The 21,785-nt window shown below is 37.1% G+C and overlaps 2 protein-coding genes and 1 non-coding gene across 3 annotated transcripts; 2 read left to right on the forward strand and 1 right to left on the reverse strand.

Annotated features, from left to right (window-relative positions):
- The first annotated feature begins 485 nt into the window (after positions 1-485).
- Positions 486-3,117, forward strand: LOC107639265 (succinate dehydrogenase subunit 6, mitochondrial). Its single transcript, XM_016342745.3, has 4 exons — positions 486-641; positions 1,107-1,290; positions 2,527-2,629; positions 2,819-3,117. The coding sequence occupies exons 2-4, from the start codon at positions 1,132-1,134 to the stop codon at positions 2,962-2,964; spliced, it is 408 nt and encodes a 135-aa protein (XP_016198231.1). The 5' UTR covers positions 486-641; positions 1,107-1,131; the 3' UTR covers positions 2,965-3,117.
- A 4,483-nt stretch (positions 3,118-7,600) lies between these two features.
- On the forward strand, positions 7,601-8,272 carry LOC148567218 (uncharacterized). The gene is made up of 2 exons (XM_088484536.1): positions 7,601-7,858; positions 7,979-8,272. Exons 1-2 carry the CDS (start codon positions 7,601-7,603, stop codon positions 8,270-8,272), a joined length of 552 nt encoding a protein of 183 aa, XP_088340662.1.
- A 10,480-nt stretch (positions 8,273-18,752) lies between these two features.
- On the reverse strand, positions 18,753-18,860 carry LOC148567219 (small nucleolar RNA R71). The gene has a single exon (XR_015883098.1). It is a non-coding gene; the product is annotated as a small nucleolar RNA R71 (small nucleolar RNA).
- Positions 18,861-21,785: the final 2,925 nt, after the last annotated feature.

Raw genomic sequence — 21,785 nt, forward strand, 5'->3', positions numbered from 1 at the left:
TAAAACACTTGCCTTTTAACACATGAAGCAAGGATTGTCATCTGTCTATTCTTTTTCTTCCAAGAAATTTATAAGTTCCATCTCATATTATATTAAGCATTACACAAATTTTCTTGTTAGAATTGATTTTTATTAGAGCAATCCTCTAAATCAATCTCAAAAAATTATAATTAATATTTTAATTTTTAATAATTTTAATTATGGAAACATTTTTTACATTTTTATTTTATTAGACAAATTAGTGTTAAAATTTACAAAAAAGTTTTAGTAGGAAAATAAGTCTTTATCCTTATTTATTAAAAATATAAAAATATTTAAAATTTTTAGATAAATTCCTCTATATAGAAAAGGAATTTGATACAAAAACTGATTTGTTTACGAAATAAAAATTTGTTAAAAACAAAAAACATAAAAAATAATATATTTCGATAAACATTCTTCAGAAATAAATTGAAATTTCTTTTAAAAAAATGCCACTTAGATCTTTATAAAAAAAAGAGTACAAGACGCAATGAATGGATCTGCGTCTGGGATTCCATTTACAAAACCTAAACAGTAGCACACGACCCAAGCTGAAGAACACGACTGTCCCAATCACCATTCACCTTTGCCAGCGTTACTTTCGCTCCTGCTACGCTTTGGTAACACTCTTCTGTTCTTCTCCGTATTCACCTGTATTCGCTTTTCTTTGATTCAAGCTCTGATTTATCAACTCATGATTATGAATTGATTCCGTAATTGGATTAAATGCCTTCACCACATTTCATTTCTTTATTATTATTATTATTATTATCATAAGTATTCGGATTCACAGTCATCGATTTTGTTGAAATCATTATCAATTTGTGTGTCCACGCTATTACTTGGATTCCTGCTTCATTTCTATCCTCTACACCTGAAAATAAAGAGGCATGGATGTAACAACGAAATATTACAATGAGTAGTTTGCATCAACTTTGGTTAAACTGTGAATACCGATTTTTCTCTTTTTTTTTTTTTTTTTTTTTTGCTGCTTATGATTATTTTCAATACTTGATTAAGTGCATGATATTTTTGTTATAGAATTGACTGAACCGTTGGATTTGATTGGTTACTTGTAATTGCAGAGGGAAACAAGAGAAATTGGGGGTGATGGCATCTTTCTGGGATAGCTACAAGGAATTTTGGTCGGAGAGGTTCTCCTTCCTTAGCAACTATTCCAACGCTATCCAACGCGATAGGCCACTCCATCCTTGGACTGATTCTGATGTTGATCAGTTCATTGCTTTGGATCCTGTTCATGGACCTGCTGTAATGATTCTATCACTTTATTTATCCGTATATATGTAATTTGATTTTGTTTTGGTTTTGATGTTTTCTGCTTTGATTGATGGGGCAATGTGATGTTGTGCATATCTTTAGAGGACCCAAGTCGATATACTTTTCAATTGGAAGGAAAAAACTCCCTGTTTTCTTGGTTAATTTTGAACTCAAAGAACATTAAGTTGTGTTTGCAAGTGTATCATGACAGGAAATATGGTGACAAGATAGAAAAGTTAGATCCCTATTCCTTGTCCTTAGATTTTGGATGGTTAGAAAATCACGCAAATTGTCCGTGAACAGAGAAATGTTGCTTGTTTCTGTCTTTATTTCGTTGTCCAAATAAGTTTGTGTCTCCTATTGTTTAACCTGAAACAGTTACCAAACAAGCTTATTAATTTTTCAGTTCATATTACTGTAATTAATGTATTGTAAATTATTGGAAATTCAGATATGTCATGTTTCCTTCTGTGTCAATTATTAGATGCTATGGTGAGTTGGTGAGTATCTTGTGGAAAACTGGTTCTTTCTTTTCCTTCAGGCAACTCTTAGTATTCAATAAGAATCCATTTCTATGTTTGTTGAATTAAAATTAGAATACTCACGTTGTCTCTTCTTTGTATTAGTATGTTGTATGACACTTCTTTCACGTTTGCGTCACACCATCTTTTGGGAAGCTCTATTTATAGTTTATTTGATATTCAGTTGTACTTGAATTATTTTTTCCAAATGTTTTCTCTCTTGCACATATGTTTATGTTGGCCTCCTTTTCCATCATTAATCATTAACTCTAAACAGCATTGTTGTCATCACATAGTATAGAAGAGACCTTAATCTAAGGGTGATCATTTTTTCTATGATCCAAGTGGACCAAAGAACTGAACCTGTTTCCAATGCCAAAGATGATTGTTGATCCTGTTGAAATGTCCTTTTGCTCATCCAAGAAGAGGAAAAAGAACATTGTGTAATGCTAAAATATACATGTTGTAGCTCATGTCAAAGCTTAGTTTCTTAGTAGATAGCCAATAACATGAAATCATAGTTGCTGATCCCCCACCCCTTTTTTCACAATAATTCTTTATGGTTGTCGAATTCTACGATATAGTTTACTAAATTGTCTTTCTGTGTTCGATAATTCATGAGCTGAAATATATAGTCGGTCTTATGCTTTTACCTCCGTTAGCTGTCATCTGAAGCACCAGAGTGTTTTTCTTTTTTCCATCTCAGTTGAAAAGTGCTAGAGATGCAGTACAATTTGGCATCACTGGAAGTGCTTTGGGAGCAGCATTCACTGCAGGCTACGCATGGAAATATTCCAGAAGTTTGCATGGTAATCCCCTACTTTTCATAGCATTGAAACATTTTTTCTATAACATACTATGCTTTTGATTGATCTTAATTTGATCATCTTATTGTAAGCATAGCTGTCATCATCCTCGCTTGTTTAGATACTTGTCTTGGTTGAGTCTAAATTAGTTTTATAATATTTTACTTTTATTTTCCTGATTGTGTTGCACAGGTGCTGCACTTTCTTTTCTAGCTGGAGGTGTATTTGGATGGACGTTTGGGCATGAAATTGCAAATCATGCACTTCAACTCTACAGGTTAGATACACTGGCTGCAGAGGCTAAGTTTTTGGAGTGGTGGAAAAATAAGAGCGAATGAGGCTATTAGATCTATTAGCTGCTGGTGTGTCAGAGTGCAACTTTTGTTCTCCTTTCAGGAAGTTTAATCTCAGTGTTTGCTGTGCAAATTTATGTTAATTGAATAAATACTTCTTTGTGACTTTAAGTGCCAATTCCACCCTATTCTATTTTACTTAGTTATTTGCATTATCATCAGATCCTTGTCTGGTCTTTTTAATAGTTTGTCTAGAAACCAATAGACCATAGCAGTTGGCATATTAAATTTTGGCGAGCACTCTGGTGTAGATTGATACAAATTTCTACACATGTAGAAATGTGTTGGCGAAGGGCAGAATACGACAGGTGGCAGGGACGGTTGAAATCAGTTAGGATGACATGGTTGGTTTGTTGGGTGAGGACGTTTTCAGGCTTGAGGTTGTGGTAGGTGATGCTGATGGAATGAAGATGCTCGAGAGCGCAAAGGATCTTGGTAACGTAGAAGCGGATGACGACTAGGGAGAAGAGATGGTCGATTTGGCAGTGGCAGAGGACGTTGAGGTTGCCATCATGGCAGTAAGAGATGATCTGGCCAAGCAAGTGGTCTGCTTCGAAGGTGCCGAGGAGCAAGGGGTGGGTTGGCGGGGATGGTGTCAGATAGGGATATTTGTGGTGCGGTTTGGATTGGTTGAGTTAAAGGATCTTGAATTGGATGATTTTTTGTTAAGGAATTCGATTTAATTTCAAGCGACTTGAATTCTATTGCAGTTTTGTAAATTAACAAAATTACATATGCATAACAAGTCTTAATATTAAATTTTAAAAATCAATAATGACATAATAAATTTTAATAATATCTTAAAAAACTAATAATAATATTATAGAAGTAAAATTATAGATTATTAAAAATAAATAAATAAATTTCATTTTAAACATAAAATATTTGTAAATAATAATAATAATATATGAATAATATAACAATGTATAACAAATTAAATATATTATAAATAAAATTGCTCACTACTCTGATCGCTTCCTTCAACTTCTTCTTTGAACTGATATTCAGTAATCACTTCAGTTTCTATATGAGCGGTAACAACGACATTGTTCGTTGTACTGATAGCTTGAATGCCAGGTCGAAGGTGTCTTCCAATTTGGACTCCAGGAAAGAAGGAATGAAGCACTCAATGTATATTTCAAATGAGAATTTGCATATGAAGTCGATAGAGAACCTTCTCATAATGTCCTAATGTTCAACAATCTATATTGCTTGTCGGAGAATGGAGAAAGGCGTGTCCTTGGGGTAGTTGTGGAACTTAGTCTTGAGGATGTCGTGGATGTTGTCGGGGTTAGAGGTGATGTTATCAAAGACGGATGAGTGGATGCTTCTGGTTGGGTAAAGTGAAGAGGAGGTAGATCAGTAGATGTACCAGTCATAAAGATTTAGGAAGTGTGTGATCCATTTTGTCTTTTGGTAGAGTTGTCAGGGATCATTTTGTCTCCTGTTAGAGTTGTCAGCGACTATTTTGTCTTCCTTTAGAGTTGACGGAGACAAAGACCTAAGTGACTGACGGAATTAATTGTTAGGGACCAATCGAGTAATTAATTTTAGTTGAGAACTAAAATGTCTGATTTAAAATTTTTTTGAAGACCAAAATGAGTATATACTCTTATAAAAATTATTATCATATTATATATATTTTGCCTCACTCAAAAATTTTTTTAAACTTTTTAGATTTGTCACGTCTTAAATTTTAGTTATAAATATTTAATGTTCTTGGGCATTTTTCTAAACCCTATTAAAACTCTTTTTGGTCGTCGGACCCTATTAAAACTATCTCAGGTAATTTAGTAGGGTTCACATTTTTAAACTCTAAATCGTGATGAGGACTTGGATTTTCATAAGATTTGACGTGTTCTATGTTAAATTGTTGGGAGCATTTCGGTTTTGGTTGGTGTGTAGGCTAAATCATATTGAATGCTTGGACACATGCAGGTTTTAGTATGCCTATTTTCTCTGACTAAATTATGGGAGTTTTTTTATTTCGATAATGCTAAGTTGACCAAAAAAAATAAGTCCAAATTTATTTTATTTAATATTTATTAATTATTATAATAATTAATAAATGTTAAATAGATAAATTATAATTATTTTTGACTAATTTTTTTTAATTATAAAAAATTTTCGTTTTATTTTATGTTAAAATGTGATCATATGTTCCCACGATTTACCGATAAAAAATAAGGACAAATATATAGAAAATGTTCGATTAAGGACAAACGTGTAATATAGATTGTAATTTATTTTATTTATGTAACTTTTCTTAAATTAAAATTAAAATGAATATAGTTATAAATATTAAACTGTTACATTTTTTATATTTAGAAATAATTTTAGCAAAGGTTTTTATTACATGAGTTAAGTCTGCAGTCACGTCTAAAATTTGATAGTATAGTTAGCAAGTTGTTAGAAGGTACTAGAAATACAAATTACAACTGCTAACTTAAATTGTGTTTGTTTATAGGAATGAGACACTGAGATAAAAAGAGATATAAAATTGTGTTTGATAGAAAAGATATGGATAGAAATATTATGTCCAAAAATATTAAATTAATTGGAAAAGTATATGAAATTACGAGGAGATGGAAAAATGAGAATGGTGAAGGATTTAAAAAATACACATAAATTGAGTATGGTAGGCTTGATTGAGACTAAATGACAGACTGTGACGAGGTTTGATGTTGGAAAACTATGGGGGTATGATGGGGCTGGATGGGAATATGTAGGATCAGATGGGGCATCCGGTGGCCTCTTGATGATTTGGGATGATTTATTTTTTAAATTGAATAGCTGCTATAAGGGAGAAAGGTGGTTATGTGTGGACGGTGTCTTACTGAAAAACAATTTCAGCTGTGCTTTTTTCTTGGTCTATGGTGCACATAGTAGAGAGGAGAAGAGCCGTCTGTGGGAGGAGTTGAGCTACATTGCTGGGCTGTGTCAGGTTCCGTGCTGTTTCATGGGGGACTTCAATGAGATAGTGAATGTGGAGGAACGGAAAGGCACTGTTAGTCTACCTCTGTCTGCTGAAGAATTCAAGGTTTGGATTCAAGACATGCACTTAGTGGATCTGCCACTTACAGATCTCAAGTTTACGTGGTTCCGAGGTCGCTCTTGCAGTCATATTGATAGAGCTATAGTCAGTATAGAATGGTTAGAGGAGTTCCCTGAGACCCGTTTGAGAGGCGGCCCTAGGGGCCTATCAGATCACTGTCCGATTATTGTGGATGATAAAATGATGCGGCGTGGTCCTAGGCCTTTTCGGAGTTTTGATTCCTGGTTTACTCATGAAGGTTTTCTTAGTATGGTTAAGGAGGAATGGAGGAGTTTAGGGGAGATGCAGTTCACAGATAAATTGAAGGCATTAACAGGTCCGTTGGGAAGGTGGCACAAGGAAAACTTTAGTGGGATGGACCAGAAGATCTTGCAGCTAGAAGAAGAGATGAAAAAGGTTGATGATTTAGTAAGCAATGGAGGGTATGATGGAACTTTTGAGGCTAGAAGGAAGGCGTTGGTTACTTGCTGTGAGAAGTGGTATGCAAGGAAAGAAATCCACTGGAAGCAAATGTCTCGATCTCGGCATGCAAATGAAATGGATAGGAACACAAGGTACTTCCACAATATAGCTTCAGCAAGAAGGAGGAATAATCGGGTTGATACTCTGATAGTGAATGGCAGACTGATAAGGAAACAAGCTAGAATTAAAATAGCTATTAGAGATTTCTATAAGGATCTGTACTACCAGGAGGACTCTCCTCTGCTACGGTTCAGAGATGGTCTCGTGGAAAGGATTGATGAGGAAGAAGCTAGGACTTTAGAAGTACTACCATCGGCTGAGGAAATTAAGGAGGCAGTATGGGATTGTGAGTCATCTAAGGCGCCAGGTTGTGATGGGTATAACATGAATTTCATTAAGAGGTGCTGGGATGAGATTGGGGCTGAATTTACGGCAGCTGTGATGGGATTCTTTCAGACGTCGAGGTTACCAATAGACTCCAACATTACATGGGTTGCGCTGGCTCCTAAGTTTCTTGGTGCTAAGGAGATTAAAGACCTCAGACCTATTAGCATGGTTGACTGTGTATACAAGGTTGTTTCGAAGGTTTTAGTTAGGAGGATGCGAGCAGTGATGCCAGGGTTGGTAGGGGAGACTCAGAGTGCTTTTGTGAAGGACAGAAAAATTCATGATGGGGCTCTCATAGCGTGTGAAACAGTGCACTGGCTTAAAAGGAGGAAAAAAGAGGCAGCCATTATCAAGTTAGACTTCCAAAAGGCATATGACAGAGTCAGATGGAGCTTTGTTGATATTGTGCTGCAAAAGATGGGGTTTGGGCACAGGTGGCGAGCGTGGGTTATGGAGTGTGTGACCAAAGCTACTATGTCGGTCTTAATCAATGGCTCGCCATCAAAACCTTTTAAAATGCAAAGGGGCTTGAGGTAGGGTGACTCGCTATCTCCATTCTTGTTTGTGCTGGTTGTGGACGTTCTGCATCGATTGGTGGGTGAGGCAGTCAGGAACGAACGAATTTCTCCCTTGGTGGTTGGGCGAGATCGAGTGGAGCTATCACACCTCCAATTTGCTGATGATACTATCCTGTTCTGCCCACCAGAAGAGGAGACTATGAAGAATTACAAGCGGCTGCTACGATGGTTTGAGTTGATGTCAGGGCTCGGTATCAACTTCAAAAAATCCAGTTTGATCCCTATCAATTGTGAAGAGCAGTGGATACAAAGAATGTGTAGGATGTGGGGTTGTAAGGAAGATACTCTCCCTGTTAAATACATTGGAGTCCCCCTAGGAGCTAATCCGAGGCTGGTCAAGACCTGGAAGCCTATCATTGATAAGGTGGAAGAGAAACTAAGCCTCTGGAAAGCTGAGGTGCTAAGCAAAGCAGGAAAGTTGGTGCTCATCAAATCAGTTTTGAACAGCTTGCCAGTGTATTATTTGAGCTTATATAAGATGCTGCAGGCAGTTGCTAAGAAGTTAATTTCCCTGTAGAGAAGATTCCTATGGAGTAAGGAGGATGGGAGGAATGGAATGGCTTTGGTGAGATGGGAGGTGGTGCAGGCCCCTAAGAAGTTAGGAGGATTGGGGATTGGAGATGCAATGATTAGAAATACTGCACTGTTGTTTGAGTGGTGGTGGCGTTTTGCTAAGGAGGAGTGCCCATTGTGGAAGAAGGTGGTCTGCTCCTGTAATGACTTAAGGGCAAATGAGTTACTGTCCACTCAAGCTCTGCCTTCCAGAGGAGGCCCATGGAAGGATATCTGCCATTTACAAATTAAGGAGTAACATATAAGGGATAAGATGATTATAGGCCTGGCTATGGAGCTTGGTGATGGACGGCGGACTCGGTTCTGGGAGGATGTTTGGTTACAAAGCGGCTCCTTGAAAGATTGGTTTCCCAGACTCTTCTCTGTTTCAAACCAATGTGGGTCGGCTGTAGGGGATTGTGGGTTTTGGGATGGATTAGAGTGGGTTTGAAACTTCCAATGGAGAAGAGAGCTATTTCAGTGGGAATTAGACCTACTGAGTTAGCTGCATGAGGCGTTGAGACCGGTCAAGTTAGTGATTAATAAGGAGGATAGAGTTGTATGGAAATATGATAGACTTGGTATTTTTTCGACTAACTCCTTTGTGTAGGTGCTACAAGAAGGAATGTTGCCAGAAGATGTAACCAGCAACAATTTCACGAAGTCCATCTGGAAAGGCTTGGTTCCACCAAGAGTAGAGTTGTTTGGTTGGTTTGTCCTTATAGGCAGGGTGAACACTAAGGAGCGGCTTAGTTGGTTCGGGATCATTAGCCAGGATGATAAGAGTTGTGTCTTATGTTCTAAGGAGGTTGAGCAGGTCCATCACTTGTTCCTTGGCTGTGATTTTGCTTGGCAGGTGTAGAGTGTATGGCTATCTATGTATGGCAGGTCGATGAAGGATCATTTCCTAAGTTGGACAGATGAACATCGTAGAAAAGAGAATCGGAAGCAACGTACGAGGTGCTTCTGTGCAATCATTTGGCACATTTGGTTGGAAAGGAATAGGAGGATATTCCAGAACCAAAGTAGAGGCGTGGATGACATCATCCACATGACCATGCTTAGCTGCGACGAGTGGAGAGGTGCCCAGTCCTAGTGTTGTTGATGGCTATGCCGGAGATGACAAATGGAGTTCCTTCTTTGGTTCGTAATACTTTTCTAGGTGTTGTTTGAGTACTTGTGCTGTATGATACTATATGCTCCACTTCAGTGTGTTGAGCTCCTTTGTTTTCAAAAAAAAAAATGAAACCAAGAGGTGATGACCAGCCAAAAAATAAACAAAACCACATTAATTTATATTTCAATATTAATTAATTTAATTTTTTTAATTTACAAGATTTGATATTAATGGCTGTTTAATTAAAATCACTTTTTGACTAATATGTTTCAAAAACTGCTCCTGGAATCACGGAGGCAGAAAATCAAGCCAAATTCAAATTTCCTTTTCCCTTTGGCGCAGTGCATGGTTCTCTCTACAAATCATTGACGGCGCCGACCTCCTCCATCGGACCATCCAAGTGTCGCTCCATTCTCAAGTGAAGTATACGCTCCCGATTATTCATCCTATCTCCCTCTCGGCGATTACAGTGCTTGGTTCGCTCTTGGTTACATCAGCGGCGCCAACCTCCTCCAACGGACCATCCAAGAGAAGGGTGCGGTGCAAAACTTCCGAAAGAGAGCTTATTTCATGGCGTTTTCAACCCCGGAAGGCGGATCGATTAGTACATTGATCAATCCAACACAAGGCGATGAACAATTCAGTGCGGGTGAAATAGTTATTCAAGAACAAGAAGGGTCGAAGGTATGTTGCATAAGCTTCTCCTTCGTTGTAAGAAATTTTATAACAATGTGTTATTTGAATGTTTATTATTCATGCTAATTAGATGTTTTTTCAGTTCAAAAAGCATATTCATTTGAAAAATTCTGTCACAGTGATATATTTAGTTGAGCAAAGTATGCTTAAAATTGCTACTAAATATTTACCCAACATGTTCGAATCATAAGAATTGCCATCATTAAAGTCTGATTGAATCCCAAATTTGTTTTGCAATATTTTTTTATGGTTTTTATTGGACTCATTCATTATATAGTAAGGAAGGATCTTAACTTGATAATGGTTTTTTCCGGTGTCTTTAATTGAAGGTCGACGAAATAACCGATGTCGTTATGACTAGAAAGGATGAGTTGGACTACGGACACGAGGTTTGAATGTGCTATGTGAATGTTTCGAATTCATGCTAATTAGATGTTTTTTAAGTCACATTAGGTCTTTCACTGTGTTAATTTTGTATTATTGAGTAAGAAAGAATATGTGCTCTTTTTGGTAGTATTTATGCCTTTGCAAGGTTTTGATGAGAATATGTTTTGATTTTACTTTTCATCTACTTTCTTAGGGTAGGTTACATCAATTCGATATATGCTTTCAATATAGTATAACTATATTAGTGAGTGCTATATGAATCCTGAAGTGGTATCAGATCATTTAATGATATAAAAGAAAAATAAAAATAGAGTAATGATTGTACACTTCCCTAAAGTTCAAATATCATTTCTATATTTATAATCATAGGATTTTACTGAAAATCTTCGCAGGTCACTATATAAAGGTGTTTTGTGATTTGTGAACCTATCAAATATATTGGTTCCTTATGTGATCAACTCGTTAACCATATAAATTCAAACCAATCCAACATTTAATATATTGGGTTGGGCTAAAGTTTTGGTTAGTATTTATAGTGAGACAAATTTGTATAATTAATACAGATGTTTTTTAAAATTCAAAAAGCTCATTTTATTGGAAAATTCAGGTACAATTAAATATTTATTTGAGATATTATTAAAGTTTGCTAAGAATTGGTATTAAATACGTACTGTATTAGGGTTATTTTTAATTCGTATCTAATTTTGTATATTGACGTTACAGTTGCCGGATCATAGTGCCATCGGTGAAGAGGAAATTTCAGTCATAGGAATGAGTTTTGGTTCGTTGCCTCTCGCACAGCAATTTTATGCAAACTATGCAAAGAAAGTTGGGTTCGTTACTAAAATCAGGAACACGAATTTCGACAAGACGTGGAAGGAATCAAAGATACCGGTTAATCAATCTATTTACTGCACGCGAGAAGGTTATCGAGAGTCTAGGGTGAACGTAGCAACTCGAGCAAACAGAATTACAGCTACGAGATGCAGAACAAGGATGTATGTTGTGCTGGACAAGGAGAAGGAAAGTTGGGTTGTGTCTAGATTAGAATTAAGACATTCTCACCCCTGTTCGGCTAAGAAAGCTGTCCACTATCATGAGTACCGGGAGTTGACAATTCATGCTAAGTGCGTCATTACGGATAACGACGAGGCTGAAATAAGACCCAACAAGACGTATCTAGCACTGCAAATGAGGTTGGTGGATCCTCAAATCTGGATTTTTCAGAAAAGGATGTCAAAAATTATATCACACGCAATCTCCGATGCTCCGATGACAATGAGGACTTCCAGGGGATGATGAATTATTTCATTCGAATGAATGAGATCAATCCCAACTTCTTTTATGCCATAGATGTTGACGATGCTAATAAATTTAGGAGCGCACTATGGGTAAATGCAAGGTGTAGGGTTTCGTATGAATATTACGGAGATGTGGTGTCGTATGACACCACTTACAGAAGAAACAGGTCTATATACTTATTGGTGAATTGCAAGAGCAGTTATTTGTTAAATTTGTCTTGTTGCCTCACAGTTATTTTTGCTCTTTTCACAGGCATGGTCTGCCGTTTGCATCATTTGTCGGTGTAAACCACCGTGGGAAGTCTATTCTTCTTGGCTGTACTTTACTTGGGAGCGAGGAGATCCCTAGTTTTGAATGGGTGTTCACGCAGTGGGTGAGATGCGTTGGGACTGCGCCAAGGGGGATTATTACTAACCAGTGCAAGGCGATGGCTGGTGCTATTAGGAAGGTCCTACCTGATGCTGTCTACCGATGGTGCATCTGGCACATAATGAAGAAAACACAATTCAAGCTCAGTGGCTACGCTAGGTACGGAGAGTTGAATGCAATGATGAATCACATTGTGTGAAATTCTCCTTTGACTGAATCATTTGAGGTTGATTGGGCTGTTTTCATCAAACAATTTAAGTTAGGCCAGAACAGATGGTTATCAAGTATGTGGTTATTAAATTAAATCCCGTAAGTTGGTTTCTAGTTGCCTATTTATTCACTTCATGTGATTTTTGCTGACTTGATTCCGTTCTTATGTTTTTGCTAAGAAATGTAGCTGAGTTTTCTACTCCTATAGTCAGTGGATGTTCTTTTCAATACATAAACAGATGTTTTTTCTCGTAGTGTGTCTGGATATTTTTTCTAATTTATTTTATCATTGCTTTGGAGGTTGTCATCATGTTGTTTATAAGCGGCACTCTTACGCATTTTTTTTGGGCAGACCTTTATGCGAATCGACAGAAGTGGGTTCCAAAATTCTTCAAGAGTGAATTTTGGGCAGGGATGAGGAGTACACAGAGTAGTGAAAAGTATGCACGCATTTTATGGTGGATACTTGCATTGCAAGAGTGGGTTGGTTCAGTTCATCCATGAATACGACAATGTGCTTGGAAACAAGGAGCAAAAGGAGCTGGAAGATGATGCTGCGGACTCAAAAGGAGTCATCCCATGTATAGGGAGCACGAGCATTGAGAGACAGTTTCAGTAGGAATACACCAGTAATATGTTCAGGACCTTTTAGCTAGAGGTAAGAAAAAAAATCGACTGCGTGGTTCGATCAATTGAACAAAAGGGAGATACAATTTCTATTAAAGTGGACGAGCAGAAGGTATTCTAGGGGAAGCCTGTCTACCATACTTTCATAGTCGAGTTTGACCCTTTGAGTCGAAAGGGTCAGTGCGAGTGCAACAAGTTTGAATCCGCTGGTATATTGTGTTGCCACACCCTTGCGGTGTGGTCATACTACAGAGTTGACACAGTACTGAGCTGCTATGTTCTTCCTCGATGGAGTAAGAATATTATCCGCAAGCACACTTACTTCAAGAGTAGCCATGACGTGGCTTGGAGTGATGAAATCAACAACTTGTTCATGCATTTGTGTTTAGAGTTCTATAACATTGCTCAGGAGTTTGTTGCTTGTGATGAGGAAGAAGCCATCTTGCGAGCTGCCCTTTGGGATGCAAAGTCCAAGCTGACTGATTACCGTGCCAGCGTGCGTTCCACTACTGTTGTTGCGATTCAGAATACCATGCCCACACAAAGCACAGGCAGTGCTATTGTACATGACATACAGGGACCCTCAAGAGTCAAAACAAAAGGACGGCCGAAGAGTAAGAGACTTGGAGCAGAGTTGGACAAGTCAATTAAGAAGTTGTTGCAAAAAAGGAAGAGGAAATCACATCAGGTATGTGTTAGAAGTGACGTATATTTTAAAATTTTTCTTATGGAATGGTGTTCTTGATTAATTTATGCTGTTCTGTTTGTGTTGTGCATCTTGTAGGATGATGTTGACCTTAAGTCAGATAATGATCACCATGGTTCTGTAAATAAAAGATTTGAGGATTCTACTATATGGAATTCATCGGATGGTGGCGGATGCATGCACCTGTTGAATTCTCTTTTAGGCATATATAGTGAGGTTTCTTGGCGTGAGTTTGGTGTCATTCGTTACATACAACTTAATAAACTATTCCCATTTCTATTTTGTCACTTGCATTTATCCTTGATGAGTTTGGAAAACTCAAATTTATTTTTGATGATGAACAAACATTATTGAAATAATTAATTACAAAATTATTAAATTGATTTTCATTTAACATATGTTAATTAATAATTTTATGATGCAGGTTTTCTTATTGGGCCGAATAGAAAAGCAGAATTATTGCCAGCCCAATATGTTTAAAACCAATCAGCCTTGATTAATGTTTCCTATACTATGTGGCTGAAGCAATTTGTGATTATTTGGGCCAAAATTCAAACATTATCATAAGCCCAAATTAAAGTTAACATTCAGCATTGATACAAAAATGCTTTGAACCATATGGCTGAATTAATGGTTACAATACTTGGGCCAAAATTGAACTATTATTGCTACAAGCCCAAGTTAATCATTTTTGCTATACACCCAATGCATGATCCGAAAACAATTAACCAGGAAAGCAAATGTTGTTATTGTTATTATGCCTTCAACGGATCTCACACTTCACCATGTGATGGAATTTAAATTTCATTAAAATGAAGTTAATAAATGCATGGAAACTATGAGAGAGAAAGTATCATTGATTTGATTGAGGACATCAATGCTGAACGCTAAACTGCAAGGGAAGTAAAAGCAATCCCATTTCAATTAATTTGATTCATTTACTTGCTTTTCTTCTAGATCTATCTTTTCTCTCATCTCTTTCTTCTCTTTGGTCATATCACAGAGGAAATTATGGAAGCTAAATTGAGATACCAAAAGAAAGAAGGAGCTACTTGCATCAAGACCATCGAATTGGTGGCAAGAAAACATAAAAAATGTAGTGGCTGAGATTCTTATCACTTATGGTAAGATATAGTAATGAGATCTTGGCTTCTCCATACCAAAAATGGTTGAAGGAGATTCGGTCAGTGATGAGCAGATAATTTATACGCTTTTTGGCATTGTTTTTACATAGTTTTTAGTATGATTTGATTAGTTTTTAGTATATCTTTATTAGTTTTTAAATAAAAATCACATTTCTGGATTTTACTATGAGTTTGTGTGTTTTTCTATGATTTCAGGTATTTTCTGGCTGAAATTGAGGGGCTTGAGCAAAAATCAGATTCAGAGGCTGAAGAAGGACTGCAGATGCTGTTGGATTCTGACCTCCCTGCACTCAAAGTGGATTTTCTGGAGCTACAGAAGTCCAAATGGTGCGCTCTCATTTTCGTTGGAAAGTAGACATTCAGCGCTTTCCAGCAATATATAATAGTCCGTACTTTGCCCAAGTTTAGACGACGCAAACTGGCGTTCAACGCCAGCTTTCTACCCTATTCTGGAGTTAAACGCCAGAAACAGGTTGCAAAGCAGAGTTAAACGCCAGAAACAGGTTACAAACTAGCGTTTAACTCCAAGGAAGACCTCTAAACATGAAAGCTTCAATGCTCAATCCAAGCACACACCAAGTGGGCCGGGAAGTGGATTTCTGCATCATTTACTCCTTTCTGTAAACCCTAGTTACTAGTTTAGTATAAAAACTACTTTTAGTGATTTATTTCACATCTCTGGAACACATTATATAACTTTTACGTTCCGAGATCTCCATGGGAGGCTGGCCACTCGGCCATGTCTACCCTATTTTCACTTATGTATTTTCAACGGTAGAGTTTCTACACACCATAGATTAAGGTGCGGAGCTCTGCTGTTCCTCATGAATTAATGCAAAGTACAATTGTTTTTCTATTCAAATCAAGCCTATTTCTTCTCTAAGATATTCATTCACACACAAGAACATGATGAATGTGATGATTATGTGACGCTCATCATCATTCTCACTTAAGAACGCGTGCCTGACAAACACTTCCGTTCTACATGCAAACAAGCTTGAATGCATATCTCTTAGCCTCCTGATCTACGATCAGAGTCGTCGTGGTATAGGCTAGAATTATTGGCGGCCATTCTTGGGATCCGGAAAGTCTAAACCTTGTCTGTGGTATTCTGAGTAGGATCTGGGAAGGGATGGCTGTGACGAGCTTCAAACTCGTGAGTGCTGGGCGTAGTGACAGACGCAAAAGGATTACTGAATCCTATTCCAGCATGATCGAGAACCGACAGATGATTAGCCGTGTGGTGAAAGCGCATTTTGGACCATTTTCACTGAGAGAACGGGAAGTAGCCATTGACAACGGTGATGCCCAACATACAGCTTGCCATGGAAAGGAGTATGAGTGATTGAATGAAAGCAGTAGGAAAGCAGAGGTTCAGAAGGAATAAAAGCATCTCCATACGCTTATCTGAAATTCTCACCAATGAATTACATAAGTATTTCTATCCTATTTTATATTTTAATTATATTTTAATTATTAAAACTCTATAACCATTTGAATCCGCCGGACTGAGATTTGCAAGATGACCATAACTTGCTTCAAGCCGACAATCTCCGTGGGATCGACCCTTACTCACGTAAGGTTTATTACTTGGACGACCCAGTGCACTTGCTGGTTAGTTGTGTGAAGTTGTGACAAAGAACTAAGATTATGAACGTGCGTATAAAGTTTTTGGCGCCGTTACCAAGGAATGAACGATCACGATTTCGTGCACCAAGTGTTTGGCTCCATTGCCGGGGATTGTTCGAGTTTGGACAACTGACGGTTCATCTTGTTGCTCAGATTAGGTAATTTTATTTTAATTTTAAGCTTTTGTTTTTATTATTTTTATTTTCGAAAAAATTTCAAAAAAAATTTAATTATTCTATGTTCTTCAGAATTTTTAAGAATGAATTCTAGAGTTTCATGATGATCTGTTGAAGTCTGGCTGGCTGTAAAGCCATGTCTAATCCTTTGGACTGAGGTTTCAACTATCATTAGAGAAGAGCTTCTTTGTCTTTCTTAGCAATTTAGCTTTTGTATGTAATGATCTGCTAAAGCTTGGCTGGCCATTGGCCATGTCTAGTATTTTGGACTGGAGCTTTCACTGAAAGCTTGGCTGGCTAGTAAGCCATGTCTAATTCCTGGACCGGAGCTTTAGACTAACATTGCATGATTCCTGGAATTATCAATAAAAATTTTGAAATCCTTATTTTTCTTTTCCAATTAATTTTCGAAAAAATCCAAAAAAAATTAATAAAACCATAAAAACAAAAAATTTGATGTTTCTTGTTTGAGTCTTGTGTCAATTTTAAGTTTGGTGTCAATTGCATATTTTTAATTTTTCTTAAAATTTTCGAAAACTCATGCATGATGTTCTTCATGATCTTCAAGTTGTTCTTGATGAATTTCTTTGTTTGATCTTTAAATTTTTTTTGTTTGGTGTCTTTTCTTGTTTGGTGTCTTTTCTTGTTTTTCATATGCATTTTCAATTTGTTAGTATCAAAAGTTTGAAAATTTCTAAGTTTGGTGTCTTGCATGTTTTCCTTTTCTTAAAAATTTTCAAAAATAAGTTTTTGGTGTTCATCTTGACATTCAAAGTGTTCTTGGTGTTCATCTTGACATTCAAAGTGTTCTTGCATGCATCATGTGTTTTGATTCATAATTTTCATGTTTTGAGTCTTTTGGTTATTTTTCTCTTTCTTCATTAAAAATTCAAAAATAAAAAAAATATATTTTTCCTTTATTCTCTCATAAATTTTCGAAAATTTGGTTTGATTTAGTCGAAAATTTTTTAAATTTAATTATTTCTTATGAGTCAAATCAAATTTTCAATTTAAAAATTCTATCTTTTTCAAAAATCAAATCTGTTTCATTTTTTTCTCATAATTTCGAAATTTTCAAAATTTATTTTCAAAATCTTTTTCTTATTTCTATTTCATATTTTCGAAATTAATGCTAACAATTAATGTGATTGATTCAAAAAAATTTTTTTAGTTTGTTACTTGCCTAGTAAGAAAGGTTTAATCTTTAAATTTTAAAATCATATCTTTTTGTGTCTTGTTAGTCAAGTAATCAACTTCAATTTTCAAAATTAAATCTTTTTAAATTCAAATCTTTTTCAAAATTATTTTCAATCATATCTTTTTCAATGTCAATCACATATTTTTCAAAATCAATTTCGAAATCTTTTCTAACCTCTTATCTTTTCAAAATTGATTTTCAAATCTTTTTCAATTAACTACTTAACTTTTTATTTTGATTCTTATCTTTTTCAAAACCACCTAACTACTTTTCCCTCTTTAATTTTCAAAACTACTAACCCCTTTTTCAAAATTCTTTTTAATTAACTAATTATTTTAAATTTTAATTTTATTTTGTTTCTCTTTTAACTTTCGAATTTTAACTTCAAATTTTAAATTAAAAACAAAAATATTTTTATTTTATTTTATTTACTTTTCGAATTCTTCCCTCTCTCATTTCCTTCTATTTATTTATTTATTTACTAACACTTCTCTTCTACTCAAAAATTCGAACCAACTATTCTCCTCTGTGTTCGAATTCTTATCTTTTCTTTCTTCTATCCTTCTCTTCTTATACTCATATAAGGAATCTCTATACTGTGACATAGAGGATTCCATATTTTCTTTTCTATTCTCTTCTTTTTCATATGAGCAGGAACAAGGATAAGAACATTCTTGTTGAAGCTGATCCTGAACCTGAAAGGACTCTGAAGAGGAAGCTAAGGGAAGCTAAAGCACAACTCTCTGGAGAAAATCAGACAGAAATTTTCGAAAAAGAAGGAGACATGGCCGAACCCAACAACAATGCAAGGAAGATGCTTGGTGACTTTACTGCACCAAATTCCAACTTACATGGAAGAAACATCTCAATCCCTGCCATTGGAGCAAACAATTTTGAGCTAAAGCCTCAATTAGTTTCTCTGATGCAACAGAATTGCAAGTTTTATGGACTTCCATCAGAAGATCCTTTTCAGTTCTTAACTGAATTCTTGCAAATCTGTGATACTGTTAAGACCAATGGGGTTGATCCCGAGGTCTACAGGCTTATGCTTTTCCTGTTTGCTGTAAGAGACAGAGCTAGAATATGGTTGGACTCTCAACCTAAAGATAGCCTGAACTCTTGGGATAAACTGGTCACGGCTTTCTTGGCCAAGTTCTTTCCTCCTCAAAAGCTTAGCAAGCTTAGAGTAGATGTTCAAACCTTCAAACAGAAAGAAGGTGAATCCCTCTATGAAGCTTGGGAGAGATACAAGCAACTGACCAAAAAGTGTCCTTCTGACATGCTTTCAGAATGGACCATCCTGGATAGATTCTATGACGGTCTGTCTGAATTATCAAAGATGCCATTGGACCATTCTGCAGGTGGATCCATTCACCTAAAGAAAATGCCTGCAGAAGCTCAGGAACTCATTGACATGGTTGCAAATAACCATTTCATGTACACTTCTGAAAGGAATCATGTGAGTAATGGGACGCCTCAGAGGAAGGGAGTTCTTGAAATTGATGCTCTGAATGCCATATTGGCTCAGAATAAAATATTGACTCAGCAAGTCAATATGATTTCTCAGAGTCTGAATGGATTGTAAGCTGCATCCAACAGTACTAAAGAGGCATCTTCTGAAGAAGAAGCTTATAATCCTGAGAACCCTGCAATAGCAGAGGTGAATTACATGGAAGAACTCTATGGAAACACCTATAATCCCTCATGGAGAAATCATCCAAATTTCTCATGGAAGGATCAACAAAAGCCTCAATCAGGCTTTAATAATGGTGGAAGAAACAGGTTTAGCAATAGCAAGCCTTTTCCATCATCCACTCAGCAACAGACAGAGAATTCTGAGTAGAGTCCATCTAGCTTAGCAAATATAGTCTCTGATCTATCTAAGGCCACTCTAAGTTTCATGAATAAAACAAGGTCCTCCATTAGAAATTTGGAGGCACAAGTGGACCAGTTGAGTAAAAGAGTCACTGAAACTCCTCCTAGTACTCTCCCAAGCAATACAGAAGAGAATCCAAAAAGAGAGTGCAAGGCCATAACCTTACTTGGTGTGACTGAACCCAGAGAGGAGGAGAAGGACGTGAATCCTAGTGAGGAAGACCTCCTGGGACGTTCACTGACCAATAAGGAGTTTCCCTTTGAGGAACCAAAGGAATCTGAGGCTCAACTAGAGACCATAGAGATTCCATTCAACCTGCTTCTGCCCTTCATAAGCTTTGATGAGTATTCTTCCTCTGAAGAGGATGAAGACATTACTGAAGAGCACGTTGCTAAGTACCTTGGTGCAATCATGAAGCTGAATGCCAAATTATTTGGTAATGAGACTTGGGAAGATGAACCTCCCTTGCTCACCAATAAACTGAATGCATTGGATAGGCAGAAATTACCTCAAAAGAAACAGGATCCTGGTAAATTCTTAATACCCTGTACCATAGGCACCATAACCTTTGAGAAGGCTCTGTGTGACCTGGGGTCAAGCATTAACCTTATGCCAATCTCTGTAATGGAGAAACTTGGGATCTTTGAGGTGCAAGCTGCCAGAATCTCATTAGAGATGGCAGACAACTCAAGAAAACAGGCTTATGGACTAGTAGAGGACGTGCTAGTAAAGGTTGAAGGCCTTTACATCCCTGCTGATTTCATAATCCTAGACACTGGGAAGGATGAGGATGAATCCATGATCCTTGGAAGACCCTTCCTAGCCACAGCAAGAGCTGTGATTGATGTGGACAGAGGAGAGTTGGTCCTTCAACTGAATGAGGACTACCTTGTATTTAAAACTCAAGGTTCTCCTTCTGTAACCATGGAGAGGAAGCATGAAAAGCTTCTCTCACTGCAGAGTCAACCAAAGCCCCCACAGTCAAACTCTAAGTTTGGTGTTGGGAGGTCCCAACAATGCTCTGAATATCTATGAGGCTCCATGAGAGCTCACTGTCAAGCTATTGACGTTAAAGAAGCACTTGTTGGGAGGCAACCCAATGTTATTTAACTATATTTAATTATTTTCCATTTCTATTTTATGTTTTCTTTAGGTTGATGATCATGTGAAGTCACAAAAACTACTGAATAATCAAAAATAGAATGAAAAACAGCATTAAAAACAGCTCACCCTGGAGGAAGAACTTACTGGCGTTTAAACGCCAGTAAGAAGCATCAAACTGGCGTTTAACGCCAGAAAGAAGCATCAAGCTGGCGTTAAACGCCAGAAACAAGCACCAGACTGGCGTTTAACGCCAGAACAGAGCATGGAAATGGCGTTAAACGCCAGAAACAAGCAGCAAGCTGGCATTTAACGCCAGACATGCACTCTAAGGGCGTTTTGCATGCCTAATTGGAGCAGGGATGCTAAGTCCTTGACCCCACTGGATCTGTGGACCCCTGATGAGCGGATATTTTATACGCTTTTTGGGGTTAATTTCATATAGTTTTGAGTATGTTTTAGTTAGTTTTTAGTCTATTTTCATTAGTTTTTAGGAAAAATTCATATTTCTGGACTTTACTATGAGTTGTGTATTTTTCTGTAATTTCAGGTATTTTTCTGGCTGAAATTGAAGGAGCTGAGCAAAAATCTGATTCAGGCTGAAAAAGGACTGCTGATGCTGTTGGATTCTGACCTCCCTGCACTCAAAGTGGATTTTCTGGAGCTACAGAACTCGAAATGGCATGCTTCTAATTGCGTTGGAAAGTAGACATCCAGGGCTTTCCAGCAATATATAATAGTCCATACTTTGCACAAGGATAGACGACGTAAACTGGCGTTCAACGCCAGTTCTCTGCCCAATTCTGGCGTCCAGCGCCAGAAAAGGATCAAAAGCTGGAGTTGAACGCCCAAACTGGCATAAAAACTGGCGTTCAACTCCACAAATGGCCTCTGCACGTGAATTGCTTAAGTCTCAGCCCAGCACACACCAAGTGGGCCCCAGAAGTGGATCTCTGCATCATCCATCATAGTCTACTCATATTTTGTAACCCTAGGCTACTAATTTAGTATTTAAACAACTTTTAGAGACCTATTTTGTATCTCATGACATTTTAGATCTAAACTTTGTATTCTCTGACAGCATGAGTCTCTAAACCCCATTGTTGGGGGTGAGGAGCTCTGCTGTGTCTCGATGAATTAATGCAAGTATTTCTGTTTTCCATTCAAACACGCTTGTTCCTATCTAAGATGTTCATTCGCGTTTAACTGTGATGAAGGTGATGATCCATGACA

Source organism: Arachis ipaensis, chromosome B4, assembly GCF_059453495.1.
Source record: "Arachis ipaensis isolate K30076 ecotype BB chromosome B4, ASM5945349v1, whole genome shotgun sequence".
NCBI lineage: Eukaryota > Viridiplantae > Streptophyta > Magnoliopsida > Fabales > Fabaceae > Arachis > Arachis ipaensis.